We start from the raw sequence: 19400 nt of genomic DNA on the forward strand, positions 1-19400 counted from the left end.
ATTAGTGGGATATTTGAAGTTGTTTTCCCGAAACCAACTTCTGAATGTCCGGCCTCATCGTAGAGACACCAAGTCGGAGCACTGAATCGAAATATTCGTCCATCGGAAAAAAAAAAAAAAAGATTGAGAAACGCCCCTACGTGGGGATAAATACTTCTTCTTTTTTTTCTTTTTTTTTTTTTTTTTTTTTTAAGGTCTTCTTTTATTACTAACATGCCGATTTCCTGCACTGTGTGCAGAAGTTTCGCGGGCCGGATGGCACCGCGTCCCGGATATGGCCCGCGGGCCGTAGGTTGTGCATCCCTGGTTCACAACATTCCGCAATCTATTTTGAACAGTAATTGCTTTGTATTTTAAATAACAAGATGCTTGCTCATTCAACTGTTGGAGATCAATCCTCCCTTTCTCTACAGGTTTATTTTACTGGTGTTCGTACGATTTTGCACCATGGGAGTAAGACGGAATGACAAGGGATCCCTTGAAATAACCTTTTTTTCTTGAAGAAATAACCGGAAAATCCCCAGCAGGATATATGTCACATACAGTGTCTCGAGATCTGAACCCTTTGCCGCTCAGTGCAGTAGTGACGAGAGATTATTTTTACCACTGCGCTACCGAGTGCCCTACGCTTATGCAGGGGAGACAAGTCTTATAAATGAAGGTATACTACTCTCACCTTCTTGTCGGGAATACGCGCGAACTCCTCTTCATTTCAATAAAATGGATAAAACTACTAATTTGCCGTGGGTCGAGAAATATCGTCCAGCACATCTTGATGACCTGATCTCTCACAAAGACATCATCAGTACAATAAGCCGATTTGTCAAAGAAGAACGACTCCCTCATCTGCTGTTCTATGGACCCCCAGGCACAGGGAAAACAAGTACCATCCTTGCAATAGCTAAACAAATATACACGCCCAAGGAACTTAGTTCTATGGTTCTGGAGGTAAGGACACAGAACATTGAATTTTCCATATGAAACATTGTAAGGATAGTTTGTCTATTTATGTTCTTATAATATTATGTATTTAATATGCAAGTAAGTTAACACATTCATTATATGTGACTTCGTGGTTTGGAATTCAGAGAACTGTTAACCATAGTACAATCATTTATAGAAATAGCCTTTCAAAATAATGTTTTGATTTATTCTTCATAACATACAATCATAACATTTTAGTTTAATGCCAGATACGTAAAAAATATAAATAGTTAAGCTGTCAGGCTGTGTCTGTGAGAGAGAGAGAGATTGAAAGGAAGACAAATACAATGCAAAATTAGAAAATATACAAAAGGTAAGTATATTCAGATAGGCATTCCAATGTGACATCTGCCCCATGAACTAAACATAAATCTGAATACATGTATGAGGGAGCAAAGACCTATTTGAAAGTATAAATGAAAGACAAAACAATTTCTGTTTAAAATGTAATTTTGAAAAAAATAAAGTTGTAAAAAGTTTTTCTTCTGCTAGTGCAGTTTTTCTTTATGGTGTAAGAAAGCTGTGGAAAAGAGTCATTGTAAATGATTGTGGATGAAATTCAAATACTAAGATATTAAAATTTTCATTTACCCAAATATACAATTTTTGATCAGTACCTAACCTTATTACTATTAGCTGACATATTAATATAACATTTTTATTTGGTATTGAAATTGCTTAATGTGTACAAGAACTATACTTTGCTAATATATTGTAACTAACATAACACCTTCTGGTTTGTTTTTAAGCTCAATGCTTCTGATGACCGTGGTATTGGCATTGTAAGAGGACAAATTCTTAACTTTGCTAGTACAAGAACAATCTTCAAATCTGGATTCAAATTGGTCATTCTAGATGAGGCAGATGCTATGACAAAAGATGCTCAAAATGCTTTGAGGAGGATCATTGAGAAATTTACAGAAAATACAAGATTTTGCATCATCTGCAACTATTTGTCCAAGATTATTCCAGCACTTCAGTCAAGATGTACACGATTTCGCTTTGGTCCCCTGAAGACAGATCAGATGATACCTCGTCTGAGACATGTTATTTCCCAAGAGGGCATTTCAGTCACAGAGGATGGAATGAAAGCATTAGTGACACTGGCCACTGGGGATATGAGAAGAGCATTAAACATCTTGCAGGTATGCTTTAATCATAATTATAATAATTTGTTTTAATCTTCTCACTGTAGGAATGTAAATTGACATATTTGTTATTCTGTTGTCATTAATTTCTCATATAGACAGATGTAATATGTGAGCTAGATTGATTAAAATACTGTGGTATTAACAGTGTAATAGTGCTACTGAACAGAAACGGACCAAATTCTTATGTTGACTGTAGTCAGTTGCTGAATCTAGTATGTTAATAAAACTGTTTAAAACACTATGGTATTAACTGTGTAATGCTGCTGTTAGATGAACTGAAACTAACCAAAAGTCTAATTTTGACTATAGTCTATTGCTGGATCTAGTATGTTAAAAAGCTGTTTCTCATTCCTGGAAGTTAACCCATTTCTTTTAGCCTCTGACTTTCTAAAGCTTTTAGATGGTATCTAGAAGCCCAAACAGTAAAGTGGTCATGTCTGGTTACCAATTCATTTTCCTTTCAGTAGCTGTAACTTCTGTTTTATACACTTCCTTTGGATGGTAGCACATAGACCTACCATTGGAAATGACAGGGAGTTGTTATGTTGATCTGTTCTTTCATTGTCTTCCCGTGATTTTTGCATTTTTTTTTTTCCAGAGCACATCTATGGCCTTTGATGAGGTTAACGAAGAGAATGTGTACACTTGTGTGGGTCATCCTCTCCGCCGTGACATAGAGAACATTGTGAAATGGGTTCTCAATGATGGTTTCAAAGAGGCTTACAGCAACATTGTGCAGGTGAAGATGGCCAAAGGTCTTGCCTTACAAGACATTCTTACGGAGATTCACGCCTACATCCACAGGATCGAGCTCCCGGTCAGTGTTCGACTTCAGCTTCTGACAAAGATGGCCGACATTGAATATCGCCTTGCAAGTGGTGCAAGTGAACGGATCCAGCTTGGAGCATTGGTTGCAGTTTTTCAGAATGCTAGAGATCTTATTGTGCAAGAAACATTGTGAGATTTTAGTGCGATTTGTCATTCTCAGTGAGGAACAGATATAATAAGTCATTACAATGAGTGCTATTTAGTTGTTTACATCGTAGCACAAATCCATAATATTAACATTTTTTTTCTTACATTGAAGAGAAATTGCTTGATATCACTTTTAAATCAGATGTAAACAACATCAAGTTCATGCTGTAACAGATTTTAGAGCATCCATGTTGTGTTAAAAATGAATTCTCTGCCCATTAAGCCTATTCTAAGATATTATATAGATGATAAAAAAGGCACATTTCTTGTCTGGAAGTGAGTTTAGTGCAATTGAACAAACGCTTCACACAAGTAGTTTAGATGCTGGGGGAGGAGTCAGATATGCTGGGAACAGCAGACAATCAGCTACATGGAGGTATGTTTTTCATACAGCTGATCATCTAATTATTTTGATAGGTATATTCTAGCACCTACAAAGTACATAATCTGAAAATCTCCTTTTAGTTTTTGGAAAGACTGTATGATGAATTTGTATATCGAAAAGCCAACTTTTAAAGTGGAATCGTCTGACCAAAACCTTTTAAAAAAGTGTGATGGCTTCATAAACTATCCCAAACTTTTATATTCATCTGTAAAAGCTCCTGGTGAATCACATTTTCATGTGAGAAAGCACACAGTTTGCTGTCATTAGGAACAAGGTTTCATCATGATGCCAACATTCTCACCTGTTTGTCCTCATTGTCACCATTAACTTCCTAATGCACCGCTGACTCGGGTCAGGTGATTGAGCAACTGCCAGCATTGTAATGAAATGTCATGTCGTTTTCATACCTTTCAGTGCTTTGACCAGGTAGGTCTTGAAGTGGCAGTAAACACTAGTTTTAGCTATTATTTACATGCAAATGGTATCTCGTTCATGTCACCGAGTTAGTGAAGGATAATGGGGTTTTGTCCTATGCACTATACTCTTGATGTTTGCAATAAATAAATGTCTGATTTTGTTTTTTCCTTAAGTTGTGGTAGGAGTGTGTGTTGGTAGGAATGTTTGCCACAAGTGGAGTTCCCTCATTGAGAATGTCTGATGGCATTTTATAATTCTTTTTCAAGCATTTAATTTTTAAACGCACTTTGCACATGGCAGTGAAAAAACCAACTCTGGTGCTCTCAGTTTTTTATTAAAAAATTCACTCACATAAAGGCCTAGTTAAAGTTTCTATACATTAAACATCTATATTCTTTGGGTATAATTTCAGAAAAGTCATGGAATAAAATATGACGAAACTATTTCACAACTTTTTGGGGAGGGTAAGAGGAGCTACAATCAATGTTCTTAGCAGTCAGTCCAGTTATTCATTTAAAAAAAACATGAAATCAACATTACAGAACATGCTTCCATTCTTTTTGCATTGACCACATCAGACATTCAAATCTTGTTACCGGTAATTTATCACAATCATGGAGCCTAAGGATGTCAGAATGTTCTAAACATACTCTTCTTAAATGTTTCTTGTATAGAAGGCCTGCTGTTGTTTACTCTTTGTCATATTTGTAGAACCCCTCTCCAGTTTTTGTTCCAAGTTTTTTCTCAGACACTAATTTGTTAAGCAACTCACTGGGTTTGAAAGTGGATTGTCTGGAAACTTGGCTGCCCAGCCTGCACAGAGGAAATTAATGAAAAGTCAAGTGACATCAGCTCAAAAGCAATGAAAAAGGTTTAACTGCCTTCATCTGTCAAATTTCAGATCATCCTTTTGTGACTGCTCAAAATAGATTTTTTCTTTTTTTAAATATAAACTTTTTGTCAAACCACCTCAAAGATGATGGCAGATAATGATCTATGGTACAAATGACTTGGATGGCAAACAGTATATATTCTTTTGAAAAAATATATCGACTGTCCTGGCCATTTAGCTTTATTCTACTTGCATGAAAAGTGCAAAAGTAAACTGCAGGACCTAAGGGTACCACATTGAAACTTCAAAATACATGCATGAAAGGAAAAGCCATTACTGCATCATGTAGGCTGAGGAAAGGGTTTGGATTTGTGTGCACATGCATGTAAGAATGGAATTTCAACTGTATTTTATGTCGACTTTAAAATTCCTGACAGAAAAGCGCTGTCATCAACTTGTCTTTTCTATCGCCTACCATTAATAATGAATCTGGTTGTATCTAGGCCCACATAATCTGCCAGCTCAAATGGGCCCATGGGATGTCCTGCTCCTAATTTCATTGCAGTGTCAATGTCCTTAGCAGTGGCATCACCTGCAGACCAAAATAAATGGTTTCACAAATTTTTTTTCTAATCAGTCTTTCATGTTATGGCCAATTGCTGTATGTGGATGAAAATCTTTTTAGTCAAAGGTCAAAATGTAGTATTAAAATAAAAATTCAAGGTATTTTTCGTTTTTTAACTGCACAAGGTTTTGTTAACTGTAGAGAAGCTGTTCTCCCCACCCCTACACTTTCTTCAGCTATGGTTTGCAACTGCAAATATTCTGTAATAGACTAGTTGGCTGTATTTTTTAGGTCTGATCTTCTCAACAAGATACGCCATAAACATTTTCAACAGTATCTGCTGTAAGCTCCAACGAAAACTGCTCACCTCTTTCAAGCATCCTTACTGCCTCCATCATGTATGGCACCAAAAGACGATTGACAATAAAACCTGGAGTATCCTGATGTGAATTTGAAAAAAGACATTTCTAGAAATCGCCATACAACTTCTTTTAAACTATAGAGTTAATTACTACTTTAACCATAGGCAGGTATTTGCACAGGTTCATATGCATATAAAATTATAAGTGAAATTAGAAAAAACACTCATACACGGAAAAGAAAAACAGATCTAGACGAGTAGATATTGCAAGAATAACACGGATTAAGACAAAATGTACATCAAAAGGAGAAGTTTTTTTAAATCCATTATATTTACAAAACAAAACATCTTTAATGATGCTTTATATGGTACAAAAGCTTAACTGCCAACAGATTTCACACAGCATATGTACAAAGCAGAGAACGCATATATCAGACTTAAAGAAAAATACCAACTTTGCATTCAACTGTCGTTTTTCCTAAAGCTTTGCCAAAATTGACAAGTTGCTGGAAAGTATCAGTGCTGGTTTCTGGGGTCTTCACAACCTACACACACAAGAGACATAAAATGTGTTCTAAACTATATAATAAATCATAGTGTGGAATAAGAATTTTATATTTTAATTTTTAAAAAGATTTTCATGTGGTAACTTTAAGTGGGACAAAACCAGAACTTGGGCTACCTGTAAGAAGTAAATGTTTAATGCCAAGGCTAGCAGAAGGAGTCACCATTATCAGAAAAAAAGACAACATCAGTGTTCTCCTGCATTCAAAAACGCTGGCTTCAGGAGGTTTATGATGCATCAAGTCACGTTCATTTGTCAAATGTATGCGGCATTGTTCATCCCAGTGCGTGTCACTGTGTGCTGTGTAACAGCATAGTCAGGAGAGCAAGTAACTGTCACAGATGCCACATGCCTTCCCTGGTCTGGGAACAGTGGGACAGTTCTCAGTACCATGTCGGCACGGGAGCAGTCATCACTCTCTTACATGGTTGGCAAAGTGGAGAACTGACGACAATCAGACGGGGGCACTACAACTGGCATCATCAGTGTGTGCAACTGTCAGCTTGAGATCTGCTACATATCACAAGCATGGACAAGCAAAGTGGAGAGACTGAGATGCAGAAAGAAAGAAACTGCAGTATGAGAGCAGCACTAACAACTGCCAGAGCTAAGTTGATGAGTGTATGTATGTAAAACTGGATGATGGTTACAACACGAGTTAACAGCGCTGTAAAATTGGAAGTACAGGTAACATGGGATCCTTTTTAGATAAGCCAGATATGTCATTCCCATAACTTGTATGTTAATAAATCTTTTCTTGCTATTCAATTTGTATCATAAAGTCTTTTGCTTGGAAAAGGAGGGGTGAGGGCTTATGAGCTGTGTTGCAAGATTTAAGTGAAAGAAGTGTGAGCATTGTTATGCATTATGGTAACATAAGCCAGGGATGCCCAACCTACTGCCCGCGGGCCATATCCGGCCCACGACGCGACGCCATCCGGCCCGCGAAACTTCTGCCCACAGTGCAGGAAATCGGCATGTTAGTAATAATAATAATAATAAAAACCCCGAAAAAAACGAAAAAAGGGAAGAAAAAGTATTTATCCCCACGTAGGGGCGTTTCCCAATCTTTTTTTCGATGGACGAACATTTTGATTCAGTGCTCCGACTTGATGTCTCTACGATGAGGCCAGACATTCAGAAGTTGGTTTCGGAAAAACAACTTCAAATATCCCACTTATTACTACATAATTAATGGTAAGTACAACTTGTTTCTAATAAAAATGGTATCTGCTCTATTTTTTTTGTATTTTTGTATTTTTGCGGTGAAGTGGCCCGCGACACGGCTGTCCGAAATGGATATGGCCCGCGACACGGCTGTCCGAAATAGATATGGCCCGCAGGCCGAAAAAGGTTGGGCATCACTGACATAAGCAATAACAGTTATGCCATAACTGTTTCCCATATTCCCTATTCCCCAGGGCCAATAGATCATGTTTGGTGAGAAAACATACGAAAATTGTAACACAGATTTCTCTGAAATATTTTCTGCTAAATAAATATCATGCAGAAACTATTCAGTCTGGACAGCAGTCAAATGAAAACTGAATGTAAGATTATTATTTAAAAAATACCTATATATTTCATGAATAGTAACAAAATGAAAAGCTCAAAAGACAGTCTGAAGTAAAGATCCTATTGTCAAACAGCAGTGTACTTTAAATTACTACGTCTAAAAGTGAAAAGACTAAGCTCAACCTCATTTTCCCTTCACCCCTGTTTTTTCCTCTAAAATTCTCTCATGGGTATACAGAGATAGTTTCGTAGTGGGCTTCAAAAAAACCTTCCTGTGACACCATGGTTGGTAAGCCTCCCTAGGTCTAAGAAAAATTTTTTTTAAATCTGCCTTTTCCATCACAAAGGATTGTTTTGCTCTAATCATGGAATCCCTGCAACCTTTTTTTTAAAGCTAATGATAACTATACATCCATCCATTGGTAAAACTATTAAAATGAATTTTATATATTACCTCCACCAACTTCATCATAGGAACTGGATTAAAGAAATGAAGACCTCCAAAGCGATCACGGCGCTTTGTTGCAGAAGCAATTTCTCCAATTGAAAGGGAAGAAGTGTTGCTGGCAAAAATGGTGTGACTGGGTAACAGAAATGGTTGGGGAAGGAAACATTTATATGAAAATTTAAAGACATGAAGGTATATATACATATACAGACACATATGAAGATAAGCAAGACACAAAATATGTAAGTGATAAAACCCTCATCTTGTTTTTATGCTTAAGCTTTTGTTTTAATTTGTGTTTTTAAAAACACTTGCTCTATTACTTAGTAATCCTTTATAGTGGTGTGTCTTACCCCAAAGTGTTCTTTTTTTAATATTAATGTGCAAGAAAGTGTGGTCTGAATGCCTCCTCCTTCATAATCATTCTTGAACAATAACATAAATGAAATGAACATGTGCCTTAAAAAGGCTGCTATATCCAGAGACTAAGTGCACCTTGGGGCTGCAGCATCCATTGTTGTAAAAAATTTTTGTTTTATCTCTAAATTTTCTACAATGGCCTCTATCACCAGGTCGGATTTCTTGGCAGCTGCCACTGGGTTTATGCTGATCTGTATACGACTCATTGCATCTGACACATATGAGGACTGCGCCTGTAAAAATGTGAAAGTTATTTAAAGTGCATTTAAATAAAACTTCAAGTCTACATAAAATAAAATGTTTATACTAACAAGTTTCGGATTCTATTATTTTGAAGTTAAGGAGGTAACAAATTATAAAGTTAAGGGTATTTACGAATACAACATGAGCAGCAATACAAATGGGTTTTCAAATATTTTAGTTAGCAACCTTTTCACTGTCTGCAAATTTTTTCTTTGCAATACGCCCCAGGCTTCTCTCAATGGCTGCTGTGGACCTGGATAAGATTTCATCCGTTTCATCCACCATTGTAACATTGTGGCCTGTTGCTGCTGCAACCTGTTGTTCATAATATACACGTACAGAGTACGCACGCACATACACACACATACATACACGTGCATCACTCAATTGTTCTTTATAAAAACTGGTGCAAGAAAAACAAAACTGGTGCAGAAAAAACATGTTTCTGTTTAACCTTCTAAAAAGTTCTTGTAGGACATGTAAACAACCAAGAATGCTGACGCAAACACGTCCGTACCATCGGGTATGGTAAGACTGATAAACGTAACTGCAAACTAAAACTATTTCGTACCCAATCCTTAGAAGTTATGGAACGTGAAAGACTATATATATATATTCTTAATAACAGCCTTACTCTAACTGCAAAATAATTATAGCATGTTTAGCAAAGACTTCGCAGTTTGCTCAGTGGAGGACAAAGTCCAACCCAAGATCAAGTTGTTTACACGCAAACTTGCACTGTTTACGCTGCTTTTTGAAGAAAGAAGTACAGGTCGACGAAACTAAATTCACCTGAGCAATTCCAGAGCCCATCAGACCGCCGCCGATGACTGTCACATTCTTGATGACAGTCTTCAGAGCTGCACTCGTCGAAAACGCTCGGGAATACACTTTACAAAGATGCGCCATTGTTTGCTAACCACGCCGTCTGAACGGTTTCTGTTCTGTTTCTGGTGCGCATCAAACAGGGAGCACAGCCGAAATGCGTGTGTGTTCGCTAGGAACAATTTCATTCGTTGAACGAGCAGGGGGCGTGGTTTAGACATACGGGGAGGGGAGAGATCTGGAGAAAAATGTAGACCTGAAAAGTTTGACTTTTGTGATTTCATTAATGTGAAAGCTCGATCGTCGTCTGCTTCTTTGCTTCGTGTACTGTTTACTTCTACGTGCGGCATTTGTTTCTTTGTTCTCTTCTCTTACAGATTATTAATTGTGGCGCTATATGGTGTGTGTGATCGAGTGTGCGATGTACGTATAGTGTGTTTTGTAGTATAACCACGAACTTGCATTACTGGACTGCTGGCAGACGATTTTTCCAGTTATAACTACTAAAACGAGGCATGTGTGTGCAAAGTTTACGGTTTATTCACATTTCCGATTATTTACTAAAATGAGGCAGATTTGAACAAAGTTTCTGGTCACCTTAATTGTTAAGGCTCACCGAGACTAATAACAGCGGAGAACAGCAATCCACCTATAAATAAACGTCCATGGTACATGTTTGCGGTGAGACATCGATCCTTAAATTGTTGACAGTGAGCACGAAGAATAGCATTACCCTCACTTTGCAACATTGGTATGTGTTGACAGCACGGAGGTATATTTATTAGTTCGTGGTTGACAGCTATAAGGTCATCACGAGCTTACAAGCAAGATATAATGCAACCGAGTATTACAAGCCTACAATCAATCGACAATTCAAAAACAGTTCCAGGGTCAAGGCTCTTTAATCCAGCCATATTTTTTTGACATTAACTTATTTTTTTGGCGGTCATGTGCGCAGAAGGCGCCAATTTGTACAGCACCGATTCGCTGCTCGTTGTGTTATACATCGCTGTCAGCGAGCGGAAGTTTTATAACTGCAATAAATCAAAACAAAAAACATCAGAGGGGAAAAAAAACTTACGTACTATGCTGGGGCGTCAGTAGTGTACGTAGTGGTTTCAAACATTCGCTTGTCACCACGGCAATGAGATGCCGTTCAGACCTCATTTCTGTTCATCTGTTTTCTCCAGTTCCCTCAAAGTGCAAAATCATCTCTCGGTGGGAGCATTTTTCTGCCAAAGCAACCAACCTACTGCATTTTATCGTGTTAAGCCATCCAGAGTGTTCGGCTTTTATTAGGTTTATGTTGATTGCAACCGCGTGCAAAACGAGTCATCTTTTGATATAATTAAAAACCACCAAAACGAAAAAGAAGTAATTAAACCAGAGGACTTTTTTAAAAAAAAGTAAGAGATTATCACTTTTACGCAAAATTGTGAGATTCTCTCTCTGGTTGTGTAATTTGCCTCTATAGTTGTTATAAGACTTCATTTATCCCAGAGGCAACTCTGTATATATGGATGTAGCACTCTAGAAGTGTACTGAGTATGTAATTGCATGTTTGTTGTAAAGTCGGCGTCGAGCGACGCTGCCCCTTTCCCACGCTGGCTTAGTTCGTAGTAGCCGACCTTGAACTGCCCATGTAGCGAGACAAATTTTCCAACCAAGAATATCGTTCCAAGCGAGGAATGCAGACGCTGGGTTTTCTAGTGTTGCTGAATGATTTAGCAGACATTTTTGTGGTATTTTTTTATCATAACCAAAAATAAATATATAGCTGTATGTGCTTAGCTTTTTCATGTTATTTTTATTTAAATTTTACTTGTAGTTACTTGTAGTTACTCTTTAGCAGACGATCAAACACCCACTCGCGCAGTGATATCGAAATAAAATAGTCCGCTATCCACATCTCTTTGCAAGCTGTAATAATTTGAACCTAAAAATTTTATGTGTTTCTCAACTGTTAAATTTAATTTTGTAGTATGCACAGACCATAGGCTCTCGTTGAGAGTTCGGTTCTGTCCTTACAACAAGACGCACACCTCGCTTAGAACGATATTCTTGGTTGGAAAACGGGCAGTTGTAATTGCACATGTATCGGTCTCGTTGCTTTATTTGTTTCTCACATATTCTGACCGGAGCTCTTCCAACTGGCGGCGAAGTTTTTCAACGATGTTATCTTCACCTACGTACTGCTCCGGTGCTGGTTGTGCTGCAGTCAGCCATGGTGTCTGCCGAGGAATTAAAGTTACTCTAGTACAACTAGCTATAGCCCTACATTGGGCGCCAGAAATGTAACCAACACGTCGCTCACTGATGGCTACGTAGGGTGGGCTAGTCGTACCAGAAACAACAAAGAGATCGAATTTCCACTGAAGTTTTTATTTAAGTTTTCGCTCGGCGGCTGACCTGCCTTCTCTCTCTCTTCCGAATTCACAAAAGGTCTAAGAGAGAAAACAGGTCAGCTGCCGAGCGAAAACTGAAATAAAAACTTCAGTGGAAATTCGATCTCTGTGTTGTTTCTGGTACTACTAGCCCACCCTACGTAGCCATCAGTGAGCGACGTGTTGGTTACATGGAACCACAACAATACCACAACATATTAATATCCGCTGCATCGAATCGGCTCTAATACATTCATGGTTTAGGCTTACACGTAGGAGCTATATTAATTCGCACAGTAACATTCAGAAATCACACAGCTGAAACGAATTAGGACAGCATCAATCTTGGGACAAATTTGCCTTTTATGTTTGTAGAGTGCTCAAGCAATTCATGGCTCTGTTGTCAGTATTTCACTTGTGTCAGTTGTGATTTATTCGCTTTGGGGACATGGGCGGACTTAACCGATGTGGTTTTTATATGGGTCGATTTGATTGAAAAGAGCACATCTTTGGTATAAATGTTTCTCTTTTTGATAATAAATTTTGTTGAGTAAATGGTACATAATAAGAGAGGCATAGCAAGCTGCGCCAAGGTTGATGTGGTTTGGGGTCATATTGTGTAGAGTCCTAGACCATACGTGGGTTGGACACAAAAGGTATGCATATATGCTGGTTGTATTCAATCTACCCACTCAAGTTTCATGTTCTTCGTCATAATGACATACCTTAGATACCTTGCATGTTATTGTTTTATTTTTACTGTTTATCATTAAGTCTACTTTCATGGATTACTCCAAATCTAAAGCCTTTATAAAAGCTATCAGTACATCTGAAGAATTGTTTTATTTGCGAAGTGAGATTATACAAAGAAAATGTGTTGAAGATGGCTGTCACTTACTCAACAAATACTAGTCACATTCACACGCACCCACTCCAAGACGCCATCACTACTATTTGTACACCTAAAAAAATGAGAGAACCTTTTCTCGTCTACATATGTTGATAAACACATTGAAACATTCACAGATGAGCGCAGAGAGAGGTCTGTACACATGTCAAATCTACTGTTTTCTGAATGCTTAACATCATGATTCTTTAGAAGTGGGTTTCACACCCAAACACAGTGGCATCAGCACACTATTGTAGCAAGATGCGCATCAAGCTAAATGAATACCTGAACGTCAATACCTCTATATATTATAATAAGTGCTTTATATGGTACATTTCTCAACTGCTGAGTAGACATAATGCACAAAAGTGTCAATGATATTCAAAATAGCCCATCTTCAAACACAGACCAAAATTAATATATCACAACAGTTATATGAGACATAGCAACAGACAGAAATAGAAGAAGAGAATACATTTAATGCAAATCTCTAAACAAAATAATAAATATAAAACCTTTTTAAAAAATTAATCGCATTTATGCATCTCTGGATATGCATTGCAATTTTTGCTTAGTTAAAATGGTGGCTGAACTTGTTCAAATGGTTCTGTTCGAAAAAGGCAGCTGCGTATGTATAGTGTTTAAATGACATGTAGCTCTGTTGGTAATATTTGACATTAATAGCTAGTTATGCCAATGGTGATCAATTCTTTTGGGCCTGGGATGATCTGACTTTTGCAGTTGGGATGGTATGGTCATAAATGGGATATTTGACTCAGGGTGGGGTGATATGGTCTTGCAGCAAAATGACCAGTGACTGCACGCACACATGCACTGAATAATAAATTATAATAATAAATTCAAAGTAGAAAATTTACTCACGCATTTAAGAAAACACAACTAAATAACATTGCATTAATTCAGTACTAAGAACATGATTCCTGTACTCACATCCCACCCACAGTCTCCCCACCATTTCCCAGAAACGCATGAATTCCACAGTGTTATACTGAATTAAGAAACTTGAGGTTTATTCCATATTTTAAAAAAAAATAATATCAATTAAAAGTAAAATTCAGAAGATACAACAGAAAGTAGTCCTCCTCAGCCCTTTTCCTGCTAATTCTACCATCTCTCTCTGGGCCTTTCACTCACTTAAAACAGACTGCAATCATGTAAACCAGTTATACTTTTGTTAGATCGAAAACACGCATAAAAGATTTTCAAGCCAAAAAATGACGTTCATAAAGTTTTTCAGCTTCCAATTCTTTCATCATAAAACATAAATACCGCATGAAAAAATATATCAAGAAATCCTGATACTTTATGACACTGAAGATTTAAACAGGATTAGATTTTTTTAAAGGTATGAAAGAAGGTGAAATCCCCCAATTAACAAACTAATTTAATTACAAGACTTATCTTTTGTCATTCTCGATATTATGCTGTAAGAAATTCAGCAGATGCTGTTCTACTCTACCAATAATAATTAATCGGTGGTAAAGTGAATTTTCAAATAACACTCTATGGCATTTTCACATACAAAATCATCTGTAAAGACTCAATTGTTGCCACAATTCAGCTTTCCTGTGACAAAAGACTACAACCAACAGCATCAGAAAACAGAAAAAGATTAACAAAATATCAAAAAGTTCTTTACTTAGCACCCTTGGACATGAAAAACAAAAGGCATATGAAATATTAAACCTTGTTTCACATTCTCCCTTTCTTTATAAATTACACATAAAAATCCAATAAATGTTCCTCAAACATAAGCCTTACCTAATAAGATTTTAAAAGAGTGCACACTGTGTTTCATCTTTACTTAATGGCATATAGTGAATGAGCAAACAATATGAGCAAAGACAAAGCCCTCAACATTTCGATACAAGTTGACTGCAACAAATATAAAAACTAGAGGAAACAAATTTTTTTTTCCTGATAGCTTTAAAAAAACTCATCATTTGAAAAGGTGACTTTATGTTGCCATCCACTCTTTCGCATTTAAAAACAAATTTCCAAAGCAAACTTACATAACTCAATTACTTGTTTTACTGGGAGTCTAACCTCTAGGACAGGGATGCACAACCTACGGCCCGCGGGCCATATCCGGCCCGCGAAACTTCTGCCCACAGTGCAGGAAATCGGCATGTTAGTAATAAAAGAAGACCTTAAAAAAAACGAAAAAAAGGAAGAAGAAGTATTTATCCCCACGTAGGGGCGTCTCTCAATCTTTTTTTCGATGGACGAACATTTCGAGTCAGTGCTCTGACTTGGTGTCTCTACGATGCAGGCCGGACATTCAGAAGTTGGTTTCGGGAAAACAACTTTAAATATCCCACTAATTAGTACATAATTAATGGTAAGTACAACTTGTTTCTAATAAAAAATGGTATCTGCTCTATTTTTTTTTTACTTTTTGTATTTTTGCGGTGAAGTGGCCCACGACACGGCTGTCCGAAATGGATATGGCCCGCGACACGGCTGTCTGAAATGGATATGGCCCTCAGGCCGAAAAAGGTTGGGCATCACTGCTCTAGGACAAACAATTTTAACTATGTTACCTTTAAAACCACACTTTCCTTAATATTTGTGTCAATAATGTCGATTTCATGAGAAACCAGTCTGCCTTAGAGGCAAACACAACTTTATTTCCTGCAATGAAGGTTTCATAAATCCTTCATTGTTCTTTTTCACTTACTCCTTCCATTTAAAAGAACTCCAAACCATCAAAACTTTCATGCACATGCTAGACGGCTGGTATGGTATATTATATGTCTACTGAATTTTGCTGGTTGTTTTACACAGGCATTACAAAAGTCCCCCTTTCATTTGTAAGATTTATATTATCAAATTTAATGGCTTACAATCATTTCTGAGGTATGTTTTAATAAGAAATTCAGCGTCTGTGATGCCAACTATGTGAGGGCAAAAATCCTGGGAAAAACTTCAGAAGCACCACCTAAGGCAAACTCTTTCATTCCTTCATTTGTGACTAATCACAGTTCTGCTTTTGCTGAAGGATGAAAATAAAGAAATATAGTTTAAACTAAACTGGCACACAAAATACCAGAAATCATGCATAGCTGATGTAACCAGGATGTCAAGTAAACCTATTTTGAAACATGTTAACTGGTATCACAGAAACTAGTTACACTGTTTCTAGCACAAAAAGATATATATATATAGATGTATCACTAAGGATACCAAAGTTGTCATTAACATTCTGAACATTTTCACAGCCAGATTGTTTAAAACAGGAAGTAGGATCACCTGTGTGAGATTCACAGATAACTATCTCCTCTATCCTCAGATATAAACAGTTCCTTTATTAAAATACGACTGAGACAAACTTCAAAAAGTACGACATTCAAGTGAGCTTAGGTAAGACCAAGTGATGAGATTCTTCAATCCCTCACCCCTACCACTTCTCTTTTGGAATGCAATTCTCTCTGATCAATGTTGATGTATGTCTGCAACTCATTACCAAAAACTATTGCTATTCTTTGTGGCATTATCTTCGAATTTTACTTTAATTTCAGAAGTAGCATTGCTGAAAATGCCCGGAGAGTTTGAATTTTATTTTCCTTCTACAGTGCCTTCAGACAGATTCTCTGGAATAAAACTTTTTTTAAACATATAACTGCTTCTCCATCTTTTAAAACATAGCATTGGCATCCAGCAATTGTAAATTTAGTACCTCAGTTATATGGTTAATACACTTTCATTATCTTAGCAATTACTTTTTTCATGCCTATTTTCTATTCTTGGATTCAACCAGCACAACCACATAAATAAAGAACAACAGAATAGTGAAATACTCCTGGGAAAGTCACAAACTAAAGCATATGATGCAAATACATAAAAAAAAGTGCAACAGTATACAAGCAAGAACATTACATCGATAACTATAATGCAGTCTGAGAAGACATGGAGGTGCCACAGCCACAGTGTCTGACCCTCAGAATATCTCAAAATGCTTTTTGGCACAACTATCTGATGTGGTCTTATTTTATAAGCAATTTTTGATGGTTTAAGATGAGTTGGGCACACCCAATAAATGAATTCCAAAACTTTTTTTAAAAAGTTGGTATTAAATATTTCATACGAGTTTAGTGAGAAAGTCCAGAAAACACAAGAATAGAAAAAAGCTAATGTTATTCACATTTCCTGTGGGTAATCTCATTAATGGAAGCCACAAGACTTATCAGCAACATATAGGAAGAACAAAAAAGAAAAGTGCGGAATTCGATCAGAAAAGGAGACAAGTTCCTATGGCAGTAAGTTACAGTCTAACTTCACATATCATAAATTACATCAAAATATCACCTTGGCTTGGTTTAAACGAGTTCACATTCTTTTTACTGTAATTTCAAAGTGAAAACTTTTGTATATAACAGTCTGATGAAGCTTTGATGATGGAACAAAATATTAAAATAAAATGAAATAAAATCCCTGCTGTGATAATGACCACAACAACTTCAATGACCAGCCATATTTGCTGATTCGATAGCTGAAAAGCAAAACCTGCTCCCCTGAATATACAATGTAAACATAACATAAAAACACAGTTTCATCACACATTAACATGAATTAAAGAGCAAGGTTGGACAAGGAATAAGATTTTTTTTAAAAAGAGAATGCATATCACATATATATTATAAATTATCTTTCTTTTTCCTTTAGATACCAGTACTTAGCAGATATGGTATATTGTAAACCTACAAGCTGCTAAAGACATCAAGTTTGCCCAAACAAATTGTGAATCCTGTGTTCAGAACACACATTTTGCTTTACAGACATTTAACTTTGTTAACATCTCATGCCTAGCTCCACCTTTTTTCTAAATTAAACTTTTTCTTTACAAATAAAAAAAATATACACCCATCTGATTACTATTTCAATGTTACACTTCTAAAATATCTTCTAAAATATGTTATTATTAGGTATTAATCAGCTCTTGATAGCCTAAAGAGAACTGAGATCAATTGATGCACATTATTTCACAAACATTTAAAATGAAAAAATACATAGAAAATCTTTATTCCCACAGAAATTTTTTACAGTTTATAAAATATGTTTGAATTAACATAAATCATGAGCCTGCAGCATGGATTGTTTTCTAGATATGTCAAATCTCAAAGTTAAAAAATCTCAGGGAGTATTAGGAATCTCTCTCTCTCTCATTCTCTTTCAATAAATACTGTCATGATGATTAGCTTTCACTGATTTCTAAGGGTTCTAATAGCATCACCACTCTTGATTTCCCTTTTTCACACAGTGGGAAATTCAGTCTTCATTTTAAAAAAATTATTGAAAAATCAGAATTAAGTGAATATATTCTCCATATCTTCTACTGATAATGAGCATTTTCTGTTCCACATTACCTAGTGAAAATCAGTATTTTGCTTCATTTTCCGAAGAAAATAAGGGAAATGTATAGATTAAAAGGTCTCATATAACAAATCAGCTAAACCATGTACAAGCCACATCTTATCAGTACACTTTATATGCATACACAATTTTTTCAACTTTTAGTTTCAGCATCCTGAACTACATTAAAAACCAAGTGCTTTTCTCATTCACCATTTTCTTAAATCCCCATCACTGAAAAATTATCTGTTGAATTAATCCAAAGGAATATGGATGAATACATTGCCACCTTACTGTCACCATCTATGATGCATTCTATAAGGACAAACATGGATAGGTGATGCTTAAGAATCAAAAGAATGAACATGTGATCTCTGATGTCCTGGCAATAAGTATACAATGTAACTCTTACTATCAGCCTGTCCCCACACATTTATACCTGTTATGTAATGCAGTAGTCAATGCTGGCATATTCACTTCACTCTTATGGCCTAGTAGAAAGTAGTCCAGTGACTCTTGTAGATTCCATATAATTGTCTCCATGAATTTGCTAACTTTTTTTTTTTGTAATGAAGTCATCAATGTTTCTGCCATCAAGCCTACGATTAACACATATGCAAATAACAGGTTCTGAATCAAAGGCATGCATAAGATGAAAATGATGAAGAATGTAATAAGGAAAGCCTATAGCTCTTTGCTTGGAGTCCCAGCAGTCCTAGATGCCTGCTGGCTCATGGATAATCCCTTTTTTTCAAAGAATTCAGTTGCTGTGTTCTGCACACATGCAGCCATGCTCACTATAGCTATATTCATCAGACCCTGCAACACAGTACAATAGAAGAAGGTTAGCTCTTAACTGAAAACCCTACTGTTTGTCGCTTCAGGAAGTCTATGCATTTTATTATAAGTGATCAGACGGAAAGCTATCACAACTGAACTCACACAGTCAGCACTCTAACATTTTTTTATGGCCAACCTTGGCAATAGTATTTACATGCTTAAAAGATTTTTTCCAGATATAGATCAGTTTTAAAAAAAAAAAATTCATAAGAAGCCTGATACATGGAG

At 36.5% G+C, this 19400-nt stretch overlaps 3 protein-coding genes across 3 annotated transcripts in view; 1 reads left to right on the forward strand and 2 right to left on the reverse strand.

Annotated features, from left to right (window-relative positions):
• The first annotated feature begins 637 nt into the window (after positions 1-637).
• On the forward strand, positions 638-4458 carry LOC112569763 (replication factor C subunit 5-like). The gene is made up of 3 exons (XM_025247661.1): positions 638-948; positions 1734-2129; positions 2734-4458. Exons 1-3 carry the CDS (start codon positions 721-723, stop codon positions 3094-3096), a joined length of 987 nt encoding a protein of 328 aa, XP_025103446.1. The 5' UTR covers positions 638-720; the 3' UTR covers positions 3097-4458.
• LOC112569773 (hydroxyacyl-coenzyme A dehydrogenase, mitochondrial-like) lies at positions 4228-9826 on the reverse strand. The gene is given in 9 exon segments (XM_025247673.1): positions 4228-4693; positions 4696-4725; positions 5220-5336; positions 5677-5749; positions 6126-6215; positions 8205-8331; positions 8694-8851; positions 9048-9176; positions 9654-9826. Coding segments are annotated over 9 exon segments (933 nt in total). The 5' UTR covers positions 9771-9826; the 3' UTR covers positions 4228-4601.
• A 5562-nt stretch (positions 9827-15388) lies between these two features.
• LOC112564183 (zinc finger ZZ-type and EF-hand domain-containing protein 1-like) overlaps positions 15389-19400 on the reverse strand; it is a 52604-nt gene continuing 48592 nt past the window's right edge. The window contains exon 72 of the mRNA XM_025238832.1: positions 15389-19151. Coding sequence (XP_025094617.1) covers positions 19017-19151 — 135 coding nt within the window. The 3' untranslated portion in view covers positions 15389-19016. The remainder of the gene's footprint in view (positions 19152-19400) is intronic.

The sequence above is a fragment of the Pomacea canaliculata genome, linkage group LG1 (assembly GCF_003073045.1).
Source record: "Pomacea canaliculata isolate SZHN2017 linkage group LG1, ASM307304v1, whole genome shotgun sequence".
NCBI classification, from domain to species: Eukaryota; Metazoa; Mollusca; class Gastropoda; order Architaenioglossa; family Ampullariidae; genus Pomacea; species Pomacea canaliculata.